The 19,098-nt window shown below is 45.3% G+C and overlaps 1 protein-coding gene across 1 annotated transcript in view; it reads left to right on the plus strand.

The window, feature by feature from the left end:
* LOC110553018 (ATP-binding cassette sub-family A member 17-like) overlaps positions 1 to 13,946 on the plus strand; it is a 73,983-nt gene extending 60,037 nt beyond the window's left edge. Inside the window, exons 24-30 of the mRNA XM_021644729.2 lie at positions 1,090 to 1,212; positions 2,485 to 2,679; positions 10,968 to 11,155; positions 12,400 to 12,570; positions 12,824 to 13,014; positions 13,166 to 13,239; positions 13,686 to 13,946. Coding sequence (XP_021500404.1) covers positions 1,090 to 1,212; positions 2,485 to 2,679; positions 10,968 to 11,155; positions 12,400 to 12,570; positions 12,824 to 13,014; positions 13,166 to 13,239; positions 13,686 to 13,925 — 1,182 coding nt within the window. The 3' untranslated portion in view covers positions 13,926 to 13,946. The remainder of the gene's footprint in view (positions 1 to 1,089; positions 1,213 to 2,484; positions 2,680 to 10,967; positions 11,156 to 12,399; positions 12,571 to 12,823; positions 13,015 to 13,165; positions 13,240 to 13,685) is intronic.
* Positions 13,947 to 19,098: the final 5,152 nt, after the last annotated feature.

Here is a 19,098-nt window from a genome sequence, read left to right on the forward strand (position 1 = left end):
TTTTAATTCCAGTTGTGGGTATACATACGGGACTGGTTCACAGAGCTGGGTGTGATTTGCCTCATGCTCTAGCAGAGGCATGATTTTGCCAGCTGCAACTAGTTTCTACAACTGTTTAATTTTTGGAATTCTGGGGACTTCTCAGAGGGTATATAACTACGAAAGCCCTGAGAGGTATGGGGGGTGTTGTTGGTCAAGGTTTGAACAACAAGAAGAAATTAGACATCCTGGAGGTGAAGATCAAACTTGCCCCAGGGAACTCCGCGCCCCTAATCAATAGGAAGTAGTCTAACGATAACATCTTCCCCCTTTCCAACCTCTGGCTTTATTCAGGGATATCTTTCTTCTTTTTCTCTGTCTTTTTTTTTTTTCTTGATTATCTCGTATTAGGGGGCTGAAAGGGTGGAAGAAAAGTGGTGGAAAAGGGTGGAAGAAAGAAGAACCTATAACGTATCAAACGCCAATTACATGTTAAGTCACATAACCTGTCAAAGCCTGGCTCTAAGCTACCTTCCTGTGTTCTTTAGCTACCTTGATTTTCCAAAACAGAGGCCACTCAGCCATCTGTTTATAATCTCAGGGCAGAGAGGTGACATCCCATTTCTCCTCCAGAAGAGGAGACTCTGACTCAGCCCCTGAGACCCTGGTCCACATACTGGTCACCTGGTGAGGTGTAAGGGCCAGCTCCTCAGCTGAGAAGGAACAAGACTCTGGCTTGCTAGAACAAAATTCACCTTATGAAACACCCCTGTAGTCAACCATGAGCAGACTAGAGAAGGTCTGTCCTGTTAGCTCATGGCGGCCAAGGTCTCAAGAGAAAACTGGAGGAGATAGGCTTTTGTTACATTTGGACATTCCTGGCCTTTAAATTTGTTTTCTTCAAAAGTGATGCTTTGTGATTTGCCTGCTTGCCTGGCTGGGTTTAGATACTTAGACTACTCCTGAGATTGCAGTGGTACTGTGTACCTGGGCACTGTGCCCAACTGTAGTAACTTCAGTATGTACCAGAGGCCCCACTCCTTCTGACTCTGCTCAGGCTCTACCTTCTACCTTCAAAATCAGCTGGCATTTCTACCCTTGGTAATATAGGAAATAATCCTCGATACAACAGAGCATGAAGATGACGACGTATTAGATGAGGAAGAAACCATCAGGTTTTATTTGGATTCATTGCTAAAGAAAACGTCACTTATTGTCAAAGGTGTGTCAAAGGTAAAGTTAGATGCTACTTTTGCTCTTTTATCTGTTGGTTTGATTTGAGAAAGGGTCCTACTATGTGGCTGGCATAGACCTTGATTTCGTGATCCGCCTACCCCTGCCTCCTGAACGCTCTAGTTACCAGTATATGCCATGTGTCTTAGTTAGGGTTTCTATTGCTGTGAAGAGACACCATCACCACAGCAACTCTTATGAAGGAAAACATTTCATTGGGCCTGGCTTACAGTTTCAGAGGTTCAGTCTGTTATCATCATGGCAGGAAACATGGCATTGTGCAGACAGATGTGGTACTGAAGAAGCAGCTGAGGGTTCTACATCTCGATCCACAGGCAATAGAAGGAGACTGTGTGCCACAATGGGTGTAACTTGAGACCTCAAAGCCCAGCCCCACAGTGACACACTGACTTCAACCAGGCCTCACCTACTCCAACAAGGCCATACCTCTCATAGTAGCACTCCTTATGGCCAAGCATTCAAACATATGAGTCTATGGGGGCCAATCCTTTTCACACCCCCACATGCTGCTTGGCTCTTATCATTGGCTTTAAAAAGCCAAGAATACTTTTCTTGTGGACATTTACACAGAGAACCAGCCTTCTGATGGACTTGTGGCCTGTGTACAGTGGCAGATGGGCTTCCAGGAAGACAGACTTAGTGAGGTTTTTCTGCTTGAGAATGAAGCTCACCTGAGTTCCTTTTTACACCCAGAGACAGAGACTATTGTAGCTCTCCTGCCTCTTCTGTAATCACCTGGAGAAGAGAGCCTGAGTTAGGAGGGAATGAGAACCATGCTTGCTAAAAAACCCGAGAAAAAAAAATGGCAGGACATAATTGGCTTGACTTCTCCTGTATCCAACAGCATCTGTGGAGATTCCAAGTGAGATAAGGGCTCTGGAAACTAAGTGGAGCCTCTCAAGTTTCTCTGAGATTCTTAGGAAGAATTCTGAAAGATTTTTCAAACACTCATGTATTTTGTAGAATCCCCCCTCCCCCAAGTTTGTCTGTCATGTTTCCCTTCAGTTTCTGGTGGTTAAGGAAAACAAACAACATCAGAGAGTTTTATGTGCTCAGGGACAAAGAAAAACGGCCTACTCCAAGAAGTAAGTTCACCATGGGCAGGGGACATAGGAAGGAAACTCAGAGGCCTTGTGGAGCAGTCACTGGAAGGAAGGAGGAGGTAGTCTGGGTGATGAGAGGCTGCTGGGTCAGGTGTGCAGGCTGCCAACTGCCTCCCTCCTGTCTGCATCTCTGTCCTGTGTCTCTCAGGTATATAATGAGAAGGTGCCCCAGCTGGCTGTGAACAATGTGTCCTTCATGGTCAAAGAGAAAGAATGCTTTGGCATTCTCGGCCTCAACGGAGCCGGGAAGACTTCCATTTTCAGCATGCTGGTAGGGGAGCAGCCGATCACTGCAGGGGATGTCTTTATCAAGGGTTTCAACAACAAGTCTAACCTGGCCAAGGTGGGTGTAGCCTGGAACAGAGCTTGGGGGACCGATAACAGGATTCAGGGGCACGAAGCTTGGAACTTGGTCTCTAAAAAGCCCAGGTGTCCATTTCATTTGCAGTCCCCAAATCTAAATATGCATTACAGATGCTTCTCTGCACAGTCAGTCAGAGGCCTAGCTTCTCACACACCACTCTCTGTCAAGTGCCTACAGGAACCACAGAAACACAGTGAGCCCCACGGTGTCTCCACCTACCCCCTTTGTCATTACTCCTCCTCCTTCCGTCCTTCCTTAGCCATAAGAGAAATACACATCCGCCTGTCATTCAAGGTACCATCCAAGTAGTCCAGTTGGCAGCCATGGTCCATGGAGGCTCCCACCAAAAAACCCTCAGATCTGTTCTCTTGAACCCATTTCTATGATAGTCTGTATCTTCCTTATTTCTCTGTAGAACTTGGTGGTGCTGGCCTTTTCCAACTTCAAGCCTAAGCCTTCTTTTGCTTATCCTACAGCTTCCCTCTCTCTATCACTAACAATTCTTCCTCATACTTGTTTAGTGATTTTTTGTTTTGTTTCGAGACAGGGTCTCATGATGTAGCCCAGGCTGACCCTTGTGATCCCAAGCATTGGGATTATAGGCACGTGCCGGCATACCTGGCTCCTTGGGGAGGTCTTTATCTGTTCCCGGTAGTTGCAGTGTTCCTAAGCACTGTGCACACATCCCGCTGTCCTCATAGTCCGTCCCTACTAGGTCCCCAGCACCGTCCACTCGCTGATGCTTCCCAAGTAGCCGCATATCCACGCCAGTTCTAGCCCCGTGTGTCAAGTTGTAGAACTCAGCTTCCGCAATTGTGCAGGCCAATCCCCATGACCTCTTTTATATGTCTCTACATACATTGTATATGAAAGTGTACAGTGAGAAGATTTTTGTTTGGTTTGGTTGGTTACTTGTTTGTTTGTTTTTGAGACAGTGCCTCACTACATAGCCCTGACCAACCATGAACTTGGGCAGTTGCAGACGTCCTCCTGCCTCTGTCTCCTAGTTCTGGGATTTAAAAATATATGCCGGCATACCTGGCAGTGAAAAATGCTTAATATGTTTGTGGTTGAAGCCTATAAGGAAGGAATACAAAATAACATTTGAAACTAATAGCTCAAGTTTATCTAACATTGTAAAAGACTATAAAAAGATTATAAATAAATGAATCCCTGCTAACCCTAAACAGGGATGAATAAAAAGGAAATTATCTCTAAGGAACACTGTTACAGTAAAACTTCTGTAAACCAAACATGAAAAAGAAAATCTAAGGCAACCCATCAATAAAAGGTGGTTTACCCACGCAGGAACAGTGTTCAGGTTGTTCTAGACAGAAACAAGAGGCCAGAGAACACCACAGTATAGGAAATAGCCCACTGTAGAGGGATGACATACTGCATCTTCAAGAACCAATTCTTCGTTTCATCGTATCTTTGTAAATTTTTTTTTCATTTCTGTTTTGGCCCTGGGTTTGGTTATTTGTTCCAATCTTACTCTAGCTGGGTGTTGTTTGTGCTTGCCTTTTGGATGCTTCTAAACGTGGCATTAAATTGCCAACGTGAGAGCACTTAGTTCCTGGTGTAAGCGCTGAATATTGCAAATGTTCCTCTCGGCACTGCCTTCACTGTGTTCCGTAGATTATGGTCTGCTGTGTCTTCACTTTCATTTAATTCTAGGAAGTTTTCAGTTTCCTTCTTGATTTCCTCCTTGACACGTTTTCATTCGTATGTGTTGTTTAGTTTCCATAACTGTGTGTTTCTTGCCATTTCTATTGTTGTTGGTGTTCATTCTTTTGTAGCCAAATAAAATGCAAGCTGTTGTTTCAGTTTTCTCACATTTACTGAGTCTCTCTCTGTGTCCTATTACGTGGTCAGTTTTGGAGAGAGTTTATGGGCTTCTGAGAAGGTAAATGTGTTTGGGTCTTTTGAGCTATGATATTATCTGACTCCAGAGTTTCTCTGTTTAGTCTGTCCGTATGACCTGTCTGTGGGTGTATGTGCAGTACTGAAATCATCCACCATCACTACATTAGGGTCTACCTGTAGTTTTAGATTTAATGCTGTTTCTTACCTCTTTTGACTGGTTTTGGTACAAAGTTTTGGTGGCTTTTTTTTTTTTTTTTTTTTGACAGGGTTTCTCTGTGTAGCCCTGGCTATGATGGAGCTAGCCCTGTAGACCAGGCTGGTCTCAAACTCAAAGATGCCTCAGCCCCCTGAGTGCTGGGATTAAAGGTATGTGCCACCAGCCCCTGGCCAGAGATTCTTTTCTGGCCCTGTTTGGTGTTTCTGTAGTCCTCCTGCAGCTTGATAGGTATTTCTTTAATTAGACTTGGGAAATTTTCTTTTATGATTTTGTTGAAATTTTTTCTGTGCCCACGAATCATTTTTATCTGAAAACTTTTAAAATCTTTATCAGGCATTCTGCCTATTTTTATATCTATAATGGTCTGAATGAGAAATCTCCCAGTAGGCTCAAGTATTTGAAAGCTTAGTCCCTAGTTAGTGGCACTGTCTGAGAAATCTATATAACCTTTAGGAAGTACATTCTTCCTGGAAGAAATGCATCTTGGGGAGCAGGCTTTGAGAGTTTATAGCCTTCCTCACTTCCAGTTCACTCTCTTTGCTTGTGTCTGTGGTTGATGTGATTGCTCTGCATCCTGCTCTATCCGTCTGATGCCATTAAGAACATTTCCTCTGGAATCATAAGATGAAATAAACTCTTTCTTCCATGAGTCACTTTTGGTCTTAGTATTCTATCACAGTGACAGAAAGTATCTTTGAGTTCAGTAGTTGAGTTATGATCTTTTTAAAATTAATCAATATTTATTTTTATGCATGGGGGTTTTGCCTGCATGCAAGTCTGTGCACCTCATGCATGCCTGGTGCCCACGGGAGTCAGAAGAGGCATTGGGTCCCCTAGGACAGAGCTGCGGACAGTTAGAAGTTGTTGTGTGCTACTGGGAATGAAGTCTGGTCCTTGGGAAGAGCAGCCAATGCTCTCAATCACCAAACCACCTCTGCAGCTCCAGGATATGATCTTTTTGAAGAGTCAAGCTGCCTTGCTTTTTCATCTTTCCTGCATTTCTGTGTTGCAAATTGTTCATCTGTCGGTTTGGACGTCGCTTCTAGATTTTGGACGGGGGAGAGGAGTCTTATTGAACAGCCGACACTTGAAGGATGAGTCCTGATGAGGCAAAGGGAAAATGATGTTTTGGAAGCAGCTTCTGGGTCCCCTCCCCCTGACTAGGAAACTTTGGCTGAGACGGTTTTCAGTTTGCTCATTTCCTCCGTGACAACATAGCTTTCCCAGTATCCTTTCCCCTCTTTCAAAGATTGCTGAAGCATTTCCTTTATTTCTCTTTAAGATGAAGTCTATTATTCGGACTCTCATTCAGTAGATTCTCCAAAGTAGAATCTCCACGGGAATCAGTGCTTCTAGCAGGAAACTGTGCTCCATAGTTGTTCGTTGGTCTGCAGAGGCAAGTCCAAAAGATCAGACCCTATGCCCTTGTGGATTTTACTTCTAGGACTCTGTCAGGTTCACACAGCAAACAGGAACAAATCTTTGTTCTCCCCATAGAGAAAAAGAAAAGAAACCTTCTTGAAACATAAGAGAAAATTTCTCTTGTTTTTATTAATCTTTTTGAGGTTCTTTTGCCTCCACCTCTCCAATGCCAGGATGACAGCTGTGTGCTGCCATACCCAGCTCAGTCTTTGTTACTGTTTTTATTTGGTACACAAGTAATTGGTTTCACTGTGAAAAGTGTGTGTATATATATATATATATATATATATATATATGTATGTATGTATATCTATACTTTTATTTTTATTGGTTTTTATTTTCTCCCTTGCCCTCTCTCATCCCCTTCTTCCCTATAAGCAGCCCTTTTTATGGTTTTATCATGTATACTCATCTATTTTTGTTTTGGGTGGGTTGGTTGGTTAGTTTGGTTTGGTTTTTTGAGACAAGGTTTCTCTGTGTAGCCTTGGACTAGCTTTGTAGATCAAGCTGTCCACAAACTCTCAGCGATCTGCCTGCCTCTGCCCCCCTGAGTGCTGTGTCAAAGATGTGCACCACCACGCCCAGTTTATTCCACTACCTTTGAACCCTCCGTTAGCCTCCTTTCTGCCCACTCACAGTGTCCAGTCTTTCACGTCACTCCCTCATGGATGTTGGGTGATTGACAGATAGCACTGAACAATATGGTAGATTTAAACCCACATACACTAATCCCCACAGTGAACAAGAAGAGACTCTGGTTGGATGCGGTGGCATACTCTTACAGTCCCAACACTGGGAGGCACAGGCTTAAGATCTCCACAAGGTCCAATCAGTCTGGTCAACAAAGCAAGTTATAGACCAGCCGGGGCTACCCAGTCTCAAAAATAAACAAATAAAAAAACAGCACTGGGGAGATGGCTCAGCTGTTAGGAGTACTTGCTGCTCTTGGAGAGGACCCCTTTAGCTCCTAACACCCACAAGGAAGCTCACGACCACCTGTAACTCCGGTTCCCCTGGAGTCAGCTCTCTTCACCGGCCTTCACAGACACCTGCATGCACGCGGTACACATACATACACCCAGGCAGAGACGTAGGCAGGAAAAATGTGAATCTCGGTATGGAGAGATGGCTCTGCAGTTGAGAGCACTAGATGTTCTTCCGAGGGACCCAGGTTCATTCCCAGCGCCTCCATGGTGGGTCATAGACACCTAAAACTCCAGTGGCTTCTGCAGGCACCGCACCCATGTGGTGCACAGACATAACGTAGAAGAGTAATAGCAGGTAGTGGTGGTGCATGCCTGTGATCCCAGCACTCAGGAGGCAGAGGCAGGTGGATCTCTGTGAGTTTGAGTCCAGCCTGGTCTACAGAGCAAGTTCCAGGACAGCCTAGGTTACACAGAGAAACCCTGTCTTAAAAAAACCAATAAATAAATAAATAACCTCCCAAATGCAAAAACAAACATTTCAAATTTTAAATAATATAAGTAAATATTTTTTAAAAAAACATTTTAAGGGCTGGAGAGATGGCTTAGTGGTTAAGAGTACTGGCTGCTCTTCCAGAGGTCCTGAGTTCAATTCTCAGCAACCACATAGTGGCTCCCAACCATCTATAATGAGATCTGATGCCCTCTTCTGGCCTGCAGGTGTACATACTGGTAGAACATTGTATACATAATAAATAAATCTTAAAATTTTTTAAATAAATAGATAATAAATTATGTAGATTAAAAGGTTAATTACTTCATTCAATTAAATGATTAAAGTAATCATAGAAGATAATAAAAATGTTAAGCATAAGGGGGATTTCTATACAACTGAAAAAATATCTACAAGAGTATTCACAGAAACATTACTCATAGTAGCCAAAATGGAAACAACCTAAATGTCCATCACCTGACAAATAAGCATGAGAGTTTAGAAAGCAGTGCAGCATTTATCAGCCATAAAAGGAAATGGAGCTGTTCTGGTTTCACTCCTGTTGCTGTAATAAATACCCTGACAAAAAGCAGCTTGTGGGAGGAAGTTCCCAGCACGGGCTTGGCCTGGTGCTGTGTGTCTGTGGTCCAGCACTCAGGAGGAGGTTCGTGAGTTCGAGACTAATCCGGGTCACATAGTAAGTTCCAGGCCAGCTTAGACTAAACAGTGAGACCTGTCTCCAAACAAGCAAGCACTTAACAAATTAAAAGTAAAAGAAATATTAAGGTAAATTGGGGGCTGGAGTGATGGCTCAGCAGTAAGAGTACTGTCTGCTCTTCTAGAGGTCCTGAGTTCAACTCCCAGCAACCACATGGTGGCTCACAACCGTCTATACTGGGAACTGATGCCCTCTTCTGGCATGTAGGTATAAATGCAGATAGAGCACTCATATATGTAAAATAAATAAATAAAACCTTAAATATATAAATTGGAAAAGGCAGTCTACCCAAGCCTCTATTCTTAATTGTGGAATGTCTGACAATCCCGTTCACCCAATTGTCTTTCTTCCCGGCAGTTGCCTCAGATCTGCAGACATCTGTCTTCCAGTTCACCTGGAACTGATCCCATTGGTGTGGGAGGCCTCAGCAGACATTCTTTCTCTTGACAGACACCCGGGTAGCTTTATTGGCCTGTCCCCATCACCTCCGTCCCTGGGGCAGCCTCAGCCTCTGCAACACTGGTTATTTTTCAAAACTTGTATCACCTGATTTTAATGTCTCTGACAGGAGAGTGAACACGGGCACCAACCAGCGTGGCGACCTCTACGTTTATTAACGAAACACAGAGGCAACTCAAATATGCCTAAATATCCCAAGTTAGTTATTTTCTAGGGGCAAACTAAGAAACCTCCCTGGCCTCACCCACCCCTGCTGAACTCTCTGCTATCAAAAGATTCTGGGGGAGGGCAAGTTTTCTGCTGAGTACTATTAGTGAGCGCAGCAAGCTCTGATGGATAACTCTAAACCCATGTTTACACAGACAGCCTTGGTTCAACTCTGTGTGTCGCAAAACAAAACAAAAGGCCTGAATGTGAGAAGCTGGAGTTGACAGCAGTCAGGGAAGTCAAGGGTGGGAGTAATTAGACTGCATTGTATACACATATGGAATTATCAAAGAGCAAATTTAATTAATTTTAAAATACTTCGGAAATCTTTTCTGGAAGCTGGGCGCAGTGGCGCCTGCCTGTAATCCCAGCACTCAGGAGGCAGAGGCAGGCGGATCTCTGTGAGTTCAAGGCCAGCTTGGTCTACAAAGTGAGTCCAGGATAGCAAAGGCTACATAGAGAAACCCTGTCTCAAAACAAAACAAAATAAACAAACAAATAAAAAAAACCACCAAACAAACTAAAAGCTGTTTTTTGGGTATGTAGCAGCTAAACCGAGTTAGGAGTAGGGCTGTATGTGGCAACACAGGAAGAGCTATAGAATGTAATAGCCAGCAGCTGGAAGAGCACATTGAACAATGACAAACATGGAATAATGTCATTTGACAAACACCATACAAACAGCCTTGTTCTGGGAGAGCATGTCTGTGTAGGGCCCTGAATTAGCACAGAACTCTGCATACCCATCAGACCACAGGCCACTGGCAGGGACTCCAGTGACCTTTATGTAAATATTCCATATAGAAAATCTATTTACAGATTATATATATAAAAGAAAATATGTCTAAAGGGGAAACGCTAGGGCCAGTGAGATAGTTCAGTGTGTAAAGGCACTTGCTGCAAAAGCCTGAGTTTATCTCCAAAACCCATCTGAAGGTGTAAGGAAGCAGGCAGCTCCACAACGTTGTCCTCTGGTCTCCAGTTGTGAACCCTGGCATGCACGCACCCATTCCCCCCTCTACACATACACACATCGTATGATGATGACGATGATGATGATAATGATGATGAAGAAGATGTAATTTTAAAAAAAAAAGGAGAAAGAGTCGGACACTGTGGTGCACCTCTGTAAAGGTGCACAAGATTTTTCTGACTCTTACAATAGGGGTGGATTGCTTCTGTTTTCAGGATATGTGGGCAGGAGAAGGAAATAAGCCACACTCTTCTTCCTCCATCCTTTAGAAGCCTATTCACCAACAACACTATCAGCAAGGGCTATAACCTAAGATGTAGCTGGCATTTGCTATTTTGTGGGTTCTTCTTTCTTCTACCCTTCTCCACCCGTTTTCTTCCACTCTTTCAAACCCCTAACACTAAATAAAAAAAGAATAGCGAGGAAAGGGACCAACATTCCTGTTAGACTATTTCCTATTGACTAGGGGCATCAAGTTCCTTGGGGCGAGTTTGATCTTCACCATCAGGATATCTAATTTCTTCTTGTTGTTGTTCCTTCTTTGTGCACAGCTACTTAACAAACCTCCACAAACAGCAACCAAAAATCAACCATCAACCCACCCCACCTCTGAGGCCCTAGCATTTATGTATACTCTGAAAAGTCCTCAGAATTCCCCACATTACACAACCGCAGAAACGATCTCCAGTGACAAAAATCACATCCCTGCTAGAGCACAAGGCAAACCACAGTCACCTGCGATTAAAACGAAAACATAGTCCCATAACACTTCTGCGTTTTCTTAAAGATACCAAAATTACAGAATTCTCACTCCCCAGTCACCCCACTGATGGCTCCCTCGTGCTGCATGGCTGTTCCTGTAATAGAGCTGAACTGAGACACAGGCCAAGGCAAAGGGAGAGTCCAGGAACTGCCGAGTTGGAGATATGGGGAAACCACAGACGGGGCTTCACTCTGGTGTGTCTTCATCTTGGGCTGTTGTAACTCAGGTGCGGCAGTGGATTGGCTTCTGTCCTGAGTTTGATGCCCTGCTGAACTTCATGACAGGAAGAGAGATGCTTGTCATGTATGCCCGTATTCGGGGCATCCCTGAGCGACACATTAAAGCCTGTGTAGACCAGGTCCTTGAGGACTTACTCATGCGCTTGTACGCAGACAAGCTAGTGAAGACGTATAGGTGAGCTCTGGGTATCCCTCACCCTTCCCACCTCCGTTTGCAAGATAATCCCCGTCCTTCTCAGCACCTGGCAGTGCAGGCATGGAGAATCCCTGCCATCCATGCTACTGGAGATGGGGGTGGAGAGAGCTGTCCTCGATCCCAAGCCAGAGGCAGGCTTTATGTTATCATGTGGGATTATAACAACGAGGTAGATCTTTGTGTCTGCTGCTTCTTGTCAAACTTCATATTTTGGGTAGGGTAGGTTTTCATATTAAACCCATAGTTACCTCATCCTGATATGTCTCCCAAAGAGTCTGAGGTAGTTTGTCACTGTTGCCAGCAAACCATAACTCAGATTAGCTTAATCAAAGCAAGCTGCTGAAAGCCCAGATTCATAGACTCTCCTCCCCTCAGGTTGTACCCTGTGCCGTTGTAGGTAGGTGCCTGTCAGCACTCCATCTTTGGAAAGGGAAGAGAGGCCTCTGACTCTGTCCGAATGGATTCAGATAGAGTCCTTGCTCCTTCTCCAATCTGTTGGCTTTAGTCTTAGGCAGCTTATCATATTTCCTTGCCTATTTTGAGGATCAAACAAATTTATATTTAAAAAGATTAGAATGGAAGCTTGCACCCAGTAAATACTGTGTGAGCTTAATGGGAGCTGGAAAGACGGCTCAGCAGTTAAGAGTGCTTACTGCTCTCCCAGAGGAACAAGTTTTAGCTCCCAGCACCCCAGAAAGCAGCTCACAACCACTTGTAACTCCAGTTCTAGATGCTCTGATACCCTCTGGCCTCTATGAGTGCCCCCATGCAGGCACAGACACATACACATAAACTTACAAATAAAATAAGAAAATAAATAAATAAAGCCAGTGTGGTACCGCGCACCTGTAATCCCAGTGCTTCTTGAGAGGCCGAGTCGGGAAGATGGAGAATTCAAGGCCAGCTTGGATTCTACAGCAGGCATCTTGGGAAAAACAGCAGACTAAAATGGTCCTATACCCTTACTCTCAGATGGTGGTGCTCTGCCCCAGCATTCACAGAGGCTCTTGAATCTCATGACCACATGCTCAACCTGGGCATCTAGGGCTGTTTAGACCCTCAGTGGAAAAACCAAGTCACGGTTCAGCCTGAGTGAAGATGGTGAGGCTGTTTTGTGAAGCAGCTCAGAGAAGGGAGGAGTTGGGTGCTGAACAAGTAGACGTCAACACGGGAGACTACAATTACGTTCTCCGTGTTCTCACCTTTGTCCCATCCACCGCCAGCGGTGGTAACAAGCGCATGCTGAGCACCGGCATTGCCCTCATTGGAGAGCCTGCAGTCATCTTCCTAGATGAACCATCCACTGGCATGGACCCCGTGGCCCGGCGCCTACTCTGGGACACTGTAGCCCGGGCCCGTGAGTCTGGCAAGGCCATTGTCATCACCTCCCACAGGTAGAGCTTGGCCCTCTGGGTCAGTGGAAGACCCAGAATGGGTGGCTGGGGTGGGGCCAGGTGAGAAGATACGGCAGCACCTAACACAGAGTCTGCCAGGACATTTCCCAGGCTCCGCATGAGGTACACTCAGCGTGGGGGACCAGGGATGTCCCGGTCTGGGCAGATACCCTCCTCTCTGCACAAGCCTTTGACATTGAGGGTGGGCATCAGCCTCCTCCAGCACTGTCTCAGGCCTCTACCTTTTCCCCAGTATGGAGGAGTGTGAAGCCTTATGTACCCGGCTGGCCATCATGGTACAGGGCCAGTTCAAGTGCCTGGGCAGCCCGCAACACCTCAAGAGCAATTTTGGCAGCGGCTACTCCCTGCAAGCCAAGGTCCAGAAGGAATGGCAACAGGAGGTACTAAAGAAATTTAAGGCATTTGTGGACCTGACCTTCCCAGGTGAGTGATGGTGCTGGCGGGCCCCAGGCTCCACCTGCCTGGACCTGTTAGCTGCTATACAAGACTGTCCCTATGGATTCTGTGCACTCAGGCTGCCCTTCCTATAGCCTCTCAATCTATCCTTAACAGAAACAGTATCTGTTTTGTACAGGCAGCACTCTGGAAGATGAGCACCAAGGCCTGGTTCAATACTATCTGCCTGGCCAAAACCTCAGCTGGTCACAGGTGAGTGCTCCTCGCATTTCAGCCACTCTCCAAAGACAGCATTCATGTGTCCTCAGCTAACACCATGGAAGTATGTGTGTAAAAGTCACAAAGCATAATGTACGAGCTGGGAGGAGCCTCAGAGGTTAGCTCCTCCCATCCCCAGATTTCAGAGAACAGGGAGCAGGCAGGCCTAGAGAGGAGCCACGTGCCCAGCGTCCCCTAGCAAGCCAGAGACGGAGCTGGAAACCTGCCTTCCCGGCACAGTTCCTACCACAAGAGCAGACAGCTGAGTCCCACAGCGTTGACTCCTCTGGAGGTGCTCCGTAGCTGAGTGAGACCAGAACCTTGTCACAAGCTCTCAGAGGGTGGCCTTCTCTGCACTTTCCCGCACCACCTGTCCCTATGTACGCCACATCACCCGGGGGGTGGACTTATCTGCAGCAGCTGGCATCCCTTTTCTACAGGTGTTTGGCATTATGGAACAAGCCAAGAAGGATTACATGTTGGAAGACTACACCATCAACCAGGTCTCTCTGGAGGACATCTTCCTGAGCTTCACCCGCAGCTCGTTCTCCTTTAGAGCAACATTCCACCAAGGGCAAGCTGTCCTAACCAGCTTATCACCTTCTCATGCCAAGCCTATCACGGTTCAGCCTCCCATGCCTCCTCCCTCTCCACCTTCCTCAGAGCCTTTTCTTCTGTAATAAAGATCCTAATCATGTTCAGAGGCCTATCTCTCTTGAGTGATGATTCTAAATCTCATCAGGCTGACAAGTGAGAGTTACCATCACACCTGCCACGGTTGCAAGGATAGCCCGCAGCCCAGTAAGCTAAAAACAGGGATCACCTCAAATTGCATTCATTAGGTGAAGTGGCACAAGTGGTAAGGAGGCCTGGCACGGAACCCGGGTGCATGTCAGTGGAACTGCGTGCCTCAGAGTTCCGTCAGATGGCAGTGGCTCATCAAGGCTGGCTCTAGGAACTTAGTGAGCTAGGAGAGATGGCTACAGGAGACCGCGTGGAAGAACTGAGAAGTAGACGCCACATTTGAGTCCTCTGGAATTAACATTACTTTGGCCAAGTCAAGCTTTCTGGAGAAAAACCAGAAACTGTGAGATTGGGTGGGGTGTATATTTATTCTCCAATTCCAGCCCATCTCCTAAATGATGTTATAGTTACCCCTTGGGGTGGGGGGAATTATACAGCTATATCGAAGGCCCATTAAAGGAAAGCTATCACCAAGCTGAGTGCGGTGGCACATGTCTATAATCCCAGCACTCGGGAGGCAGAGGCGGGTGTATCTCTGTGAGTTGGAGGCCAGCGTGGCCTACAGAGTGAGTTTGAGGACAGCCAAAGGTTACACAGAGAAACCCTGTCTTGAGAAAGAAAGAAAGAAAGAAAGAAAGAAAGAAAGAAAGAAAGAAAGAGAAATTATCTCTCTGAGTGGAGACATGCCATTGTCTCAGTTATGATATCAAATTACTCATGCTGCTACAGATTTATTGAGCCATGAGGGCGGGGAGGGAGAGCGTAGAAGAAAGAGAACACAGAGTGGGGAGAGAAACATTCAGAAAGAACAGGGAGAGAGGAGACTAGAGAGAGAAGACAGGGACGAGGTGGGGGCGGAGTGGGAGTGGGGTGGGGGAGGGGTGGCACAGGCAATGACACAGGACAGAGATGACAGAAGACCCTAAGGGCCCCTAAGGGCAGACCAGGTGAATTGCCTGCACTACAACATAACGGTCTCCTTCCTAAAGAGTTAATTCTGCCCAGGGCACCGTGGCACAGACCTTTAATCCCAGCCCAGCACTTGGGAAGCAGAGGCAGGCTGATCTTTAAATTCGAGGCCAGCCTGGTCTACAGAGCAAGTTCCAGGACAGCCAGAGCTACACAGAGAAAACCTGTCTTGAAACAAAACAAAAGTTAATTCAATTAGACAAGGGCAGGTTGCCTGTGTTGGGATTCAGACCCAAGACAAGCAGCTGAGGTGCCTATTTAATACACCAAATCGGACCTGGGCTCCGGTCTGATTTAAATCTATTTATTTATGTATACAGTGTTCTGCCTGCATGTACTCCTGCACACCAGAAGAGGGCACCTGATCTCATTATAGATGATTGTGAACCACCATGTGGTTGCTAGGAATTGAACTCAGGACCTGAGGAAGAACAGACAGTGCTCTTAACCTCTGAGCCATCTGTCCAGCTCTAATGGTAACTTTCTATAGCTTTAATAGTCCCTACAATCTGTGGACTCTAACAATATTCCAACTTCCCCTCCCAGATACTTTACTAACTCAATTTTTTTTTATCTTTTCAAAATCAACCTAATATCCACCCCCTGTCCTCACCCACCACACATCCTTCCTTCTTCTGATCTTACTAAAATACCATCCATGCAATCCTAGGTTGTTAGTGCTCCAGTCGCTATTGAAATCCCAAGGGGCATTGCTGTTCATGAGCTCACTGCACACTTGCACCGTGCTGGCTTCCTCCGGCTGTGTTTGCGCTCACACTTACTCTTCTGCTCAGAGAATAATGTAGATTACACCAGGCACTCTGAGCCGCTGGACTAATGAACTGATTTCTCAGTTTCCACCATGTCGGAGACTCTCTGGAACAGGGCAAATGTTTCCCGTGGAGGAATAGAGGTGGTATTTTAAAAAGAACAAAATAACCCTGCTGCAGAAACACCAATGCGGTAGCACACTAAACATGAAGAAACAACAGCAATATAACTCATCCCCAGACTACTAATCCTACACTAATGGCGTCCAATAATGGTATTCTTTGAGCATATTGTTCAAAGAAATCAAAGAGGACAACAAGCTCACAGAGGTCTAGCAAAATGGTTCAGCGCATAGAAAAGTTACCTGAATTGGATCCCTGGATCCCACATGGTAGAAACATAGAACCAGTTCTTGAACGTTACACTCTGGCTTCCATGCGCTATGGCATGCACACACTTGCCCTCATGTACATACGTCGCAACGCACATACACACATCGTCGTCCTTCTTAAAGAAAGAAAATATGCTCCTGATTGGGGACACAAACAGATTAACGACATAAAGTGGCACACGTTATCAATTAGGAATTCAATAAGAAAAAAATACTGAAAAGAATCTGAAATGCTGGGAATAAAAACGTAAGTCAAATAAAAAGCTCTCTGAAGAAAAGTAACTAAGTAAATGTTAGCTAGTTGGGTTTTTTGTTGTTGTTGTTTTTTTTTGTTGTTGTTGTTGTTGTTGTTTTTTGTCAACTTGATACAAGCTGGGGTTACCTGGGAAGAGGAACCTCAAATGAAAAAAATGTCTCCATCATCTGCCTGGTATTTCCTGGATTAGAGGTTGCTGTGGGAGGACCCACCTGCTGTGGGTCATGTCACCCTAGGCACCGGCAGCCCTGGCTGTGTAAGAAAGCAGGCTGAGCAAGCTACGGAGAGCAAACCAGGAGGCAGCTACCGTGGTCTCAACTTTAGTTCCTGCCTCTGGCTTCCTGCTTGAGCTTCATCCCTGACTTCCTTCATGAAGGACTGTAACCCGTAAGGCAAGTAAACAAATCCTTTCCTTCTCAACTTGTTTTTGGTCATAGTCTTCATCACAGCAATAGAAAGCAAACTTAGAAGATACATAATGCCCCCTCCGCCAGAAGCTCTGTGGAAACTCATTCCTACAACAGGTCAAAGAGAGTTGTCCTGACAAAATACCTGAACTTGAAAACAAGGTCAGATCCAACAAGATCAAAAATACTAAGATGGTGTGAGTAGGAATTCCAGGATACACAAAACATTGTGAAAAAACATTTAAAACAATGAAGGAAGGATAAGAATCTCATTCTTAGGGCACCGAAAACATTTTCAAAAGGATCATAATAAAATTTCTCAGAGTTAGAGAAAGAGACTCCAAGCCAGGTACAGAAAGGCATTTAAGACACCATCCAGCAAGAGCTTCCTACCCAAGCAAAGAACCTCCCTTCATCATATTAAAACAGTAAATACAGTGCAAAGAAAGCATACTAAGAGCAGTAAGATAGAAATACCAAAACACATAAAGGCAAGCCCATCATAGTTTTCATAGTTAACAGCAGACTCACTGCCATACATACTGGAGTTCACCGCATGAAATCAGACTCAGTCTGCAATGTGAATTTTCAGCAGAGGAGGCTGGGGACCCAAAGAGCATGCAAGAAATTCTGAGGATCCAGAATGCCTCTGACATTGAGCTTTTATTAGGAATAACTAATATGACAATCGTAATACAAAAAAAATAATTAAACCATGTTTACAAAGAATAGAATGTTTTGCTTAAAAGATCACCAGGGAGAACAATGACAAAAAAAGACAAGGAAGTATGGCTAGAAAAACATGAGGACCTGCAAGTCCACATGTCTTAAGAAAGAGCACATTTCCGGACCCTGAGGCAGAAAGTTGTAGAACCTTTGCCTCTGACTTAGTGTGTCAAGGGTCTGAGTGCTCTTAGTCACAGAATGTTTTTCTTTCTCAGGCAAGGCTATTGGCAGTGACTTACAACTAAAACTCTAAAACACAGGAAGGCCGGAAAGGATGTATTTCAAATTCTGAAAGACATGAACAGATAATCCAGACCCACCTCTGCTCAGCAAAGCAATCTGCCACAGTTGAAGGAGAAACAAAAACTTTCCTTGGTGGAAAATGTGCTAAAGGAATTTATGGTCATTAAAGCCATTACAAAGGTATGTGAAGGAATTCTTAGGCTGCTGAGAAAAAATCATAAGGCTGTGAGAAAGAATGAACTGGGGCTGGAAAAATGACTCAGCAGTTAAGAGCCCTTGTTCTTGCAGAAGACCTGGTTTTGGTTCCCATCACCGACATGGTAGCTCACAACTATCCATAACTCCAGTTCCAGGGATTTGACTCTCTTCTGATCTCTGAGGGCACTAGGCATACATGTGCATAGACATACACACAGACCAAGTACTCATACCCATGAAAATAAAATATTATTAAAAGAAATAAACCATTGCTGGGCACGGTGGCCTGTGCCTTTAATCCCAGCACTCAAGGAGGCAGAGGCAGGGCCAGGGTAGTGGGTGAATTCTATGTTCTTCTTACACCAATTGAAAGCTCATCTTGACAGAGAAACTAACAGAGAACTCTCTGGCCTAAACGACACCATAGAGAAAACAGACTTGCCAGACTTCTTCAGAACAGTCAAGCAGTGCAGAACAGACATTCTTCTCAGCAGCCTTCTCTAAAAGGGGTCACGTACTAAGCTACAAAGCAAGTCTTACCAGATGCAGGAGAGCTGAAATACTTGTGTTCTCTCTGAGCAAGACTACTACAGTGAAACAAGACTACAACAGAGAGACCCTAAACACACACAGACTCAGGGAGACTAAATGACGCACTACTGTGCGAGTCCTTGACAAAACCAAGAATTTAAAAATTCTCAGAACTGGATGAGGATGGAAACACAACGTGTGAAAATCATGTAATGCAATGAGAGTGGAGGGAAGTTTACAGCTCTGAGTGCCTAGGTTAAGATATCCGAGTGACGGGAACCGGAGAGGGGGCTTAGTGCTTAAGAACACCCTTCTGGTTAAAGGCCCTCCCCGTATCTGGTTCGCCCCCAGCTGAGCGGCTGTTGACAGTTAATGGCTGCTGGGGGAAGGGGGTGTAGCCAGACATGAGAGTAGGAGAGGGGTCTATTGGGAAGAAGGTGTTCCAGGAGGAGCAGGGAGGGAGTTAGGGGTGGAGTGGAGGGGGTAAACCTGTGCATAAACACAGCCCCAGTCATTACCCTATCCAGTGCCGGTTCTGTGCCTGGAGGTCTGTATGCTCCCTGTCATTTCATTATACTACACAGAGGCTCAGTTTCAAGGACCCACGTGTCCTGGCC

The sequence above is a fragment of the Meriones unguiculatus genome, chromosome 11 (genome assembly GCF_030254825.1).
Source record: "Meriones unguiculatus strain TT.TT164.6M chromosome 11, Bangor_MerUng_6.1, whole genome shotgun sequence".
NCBI classification, from domain to species: Eukaryota; Metazoa; Chordata; class Mammalia; order Rodentia; family Muridae; genus Meriones; species Meriones unguiculatus.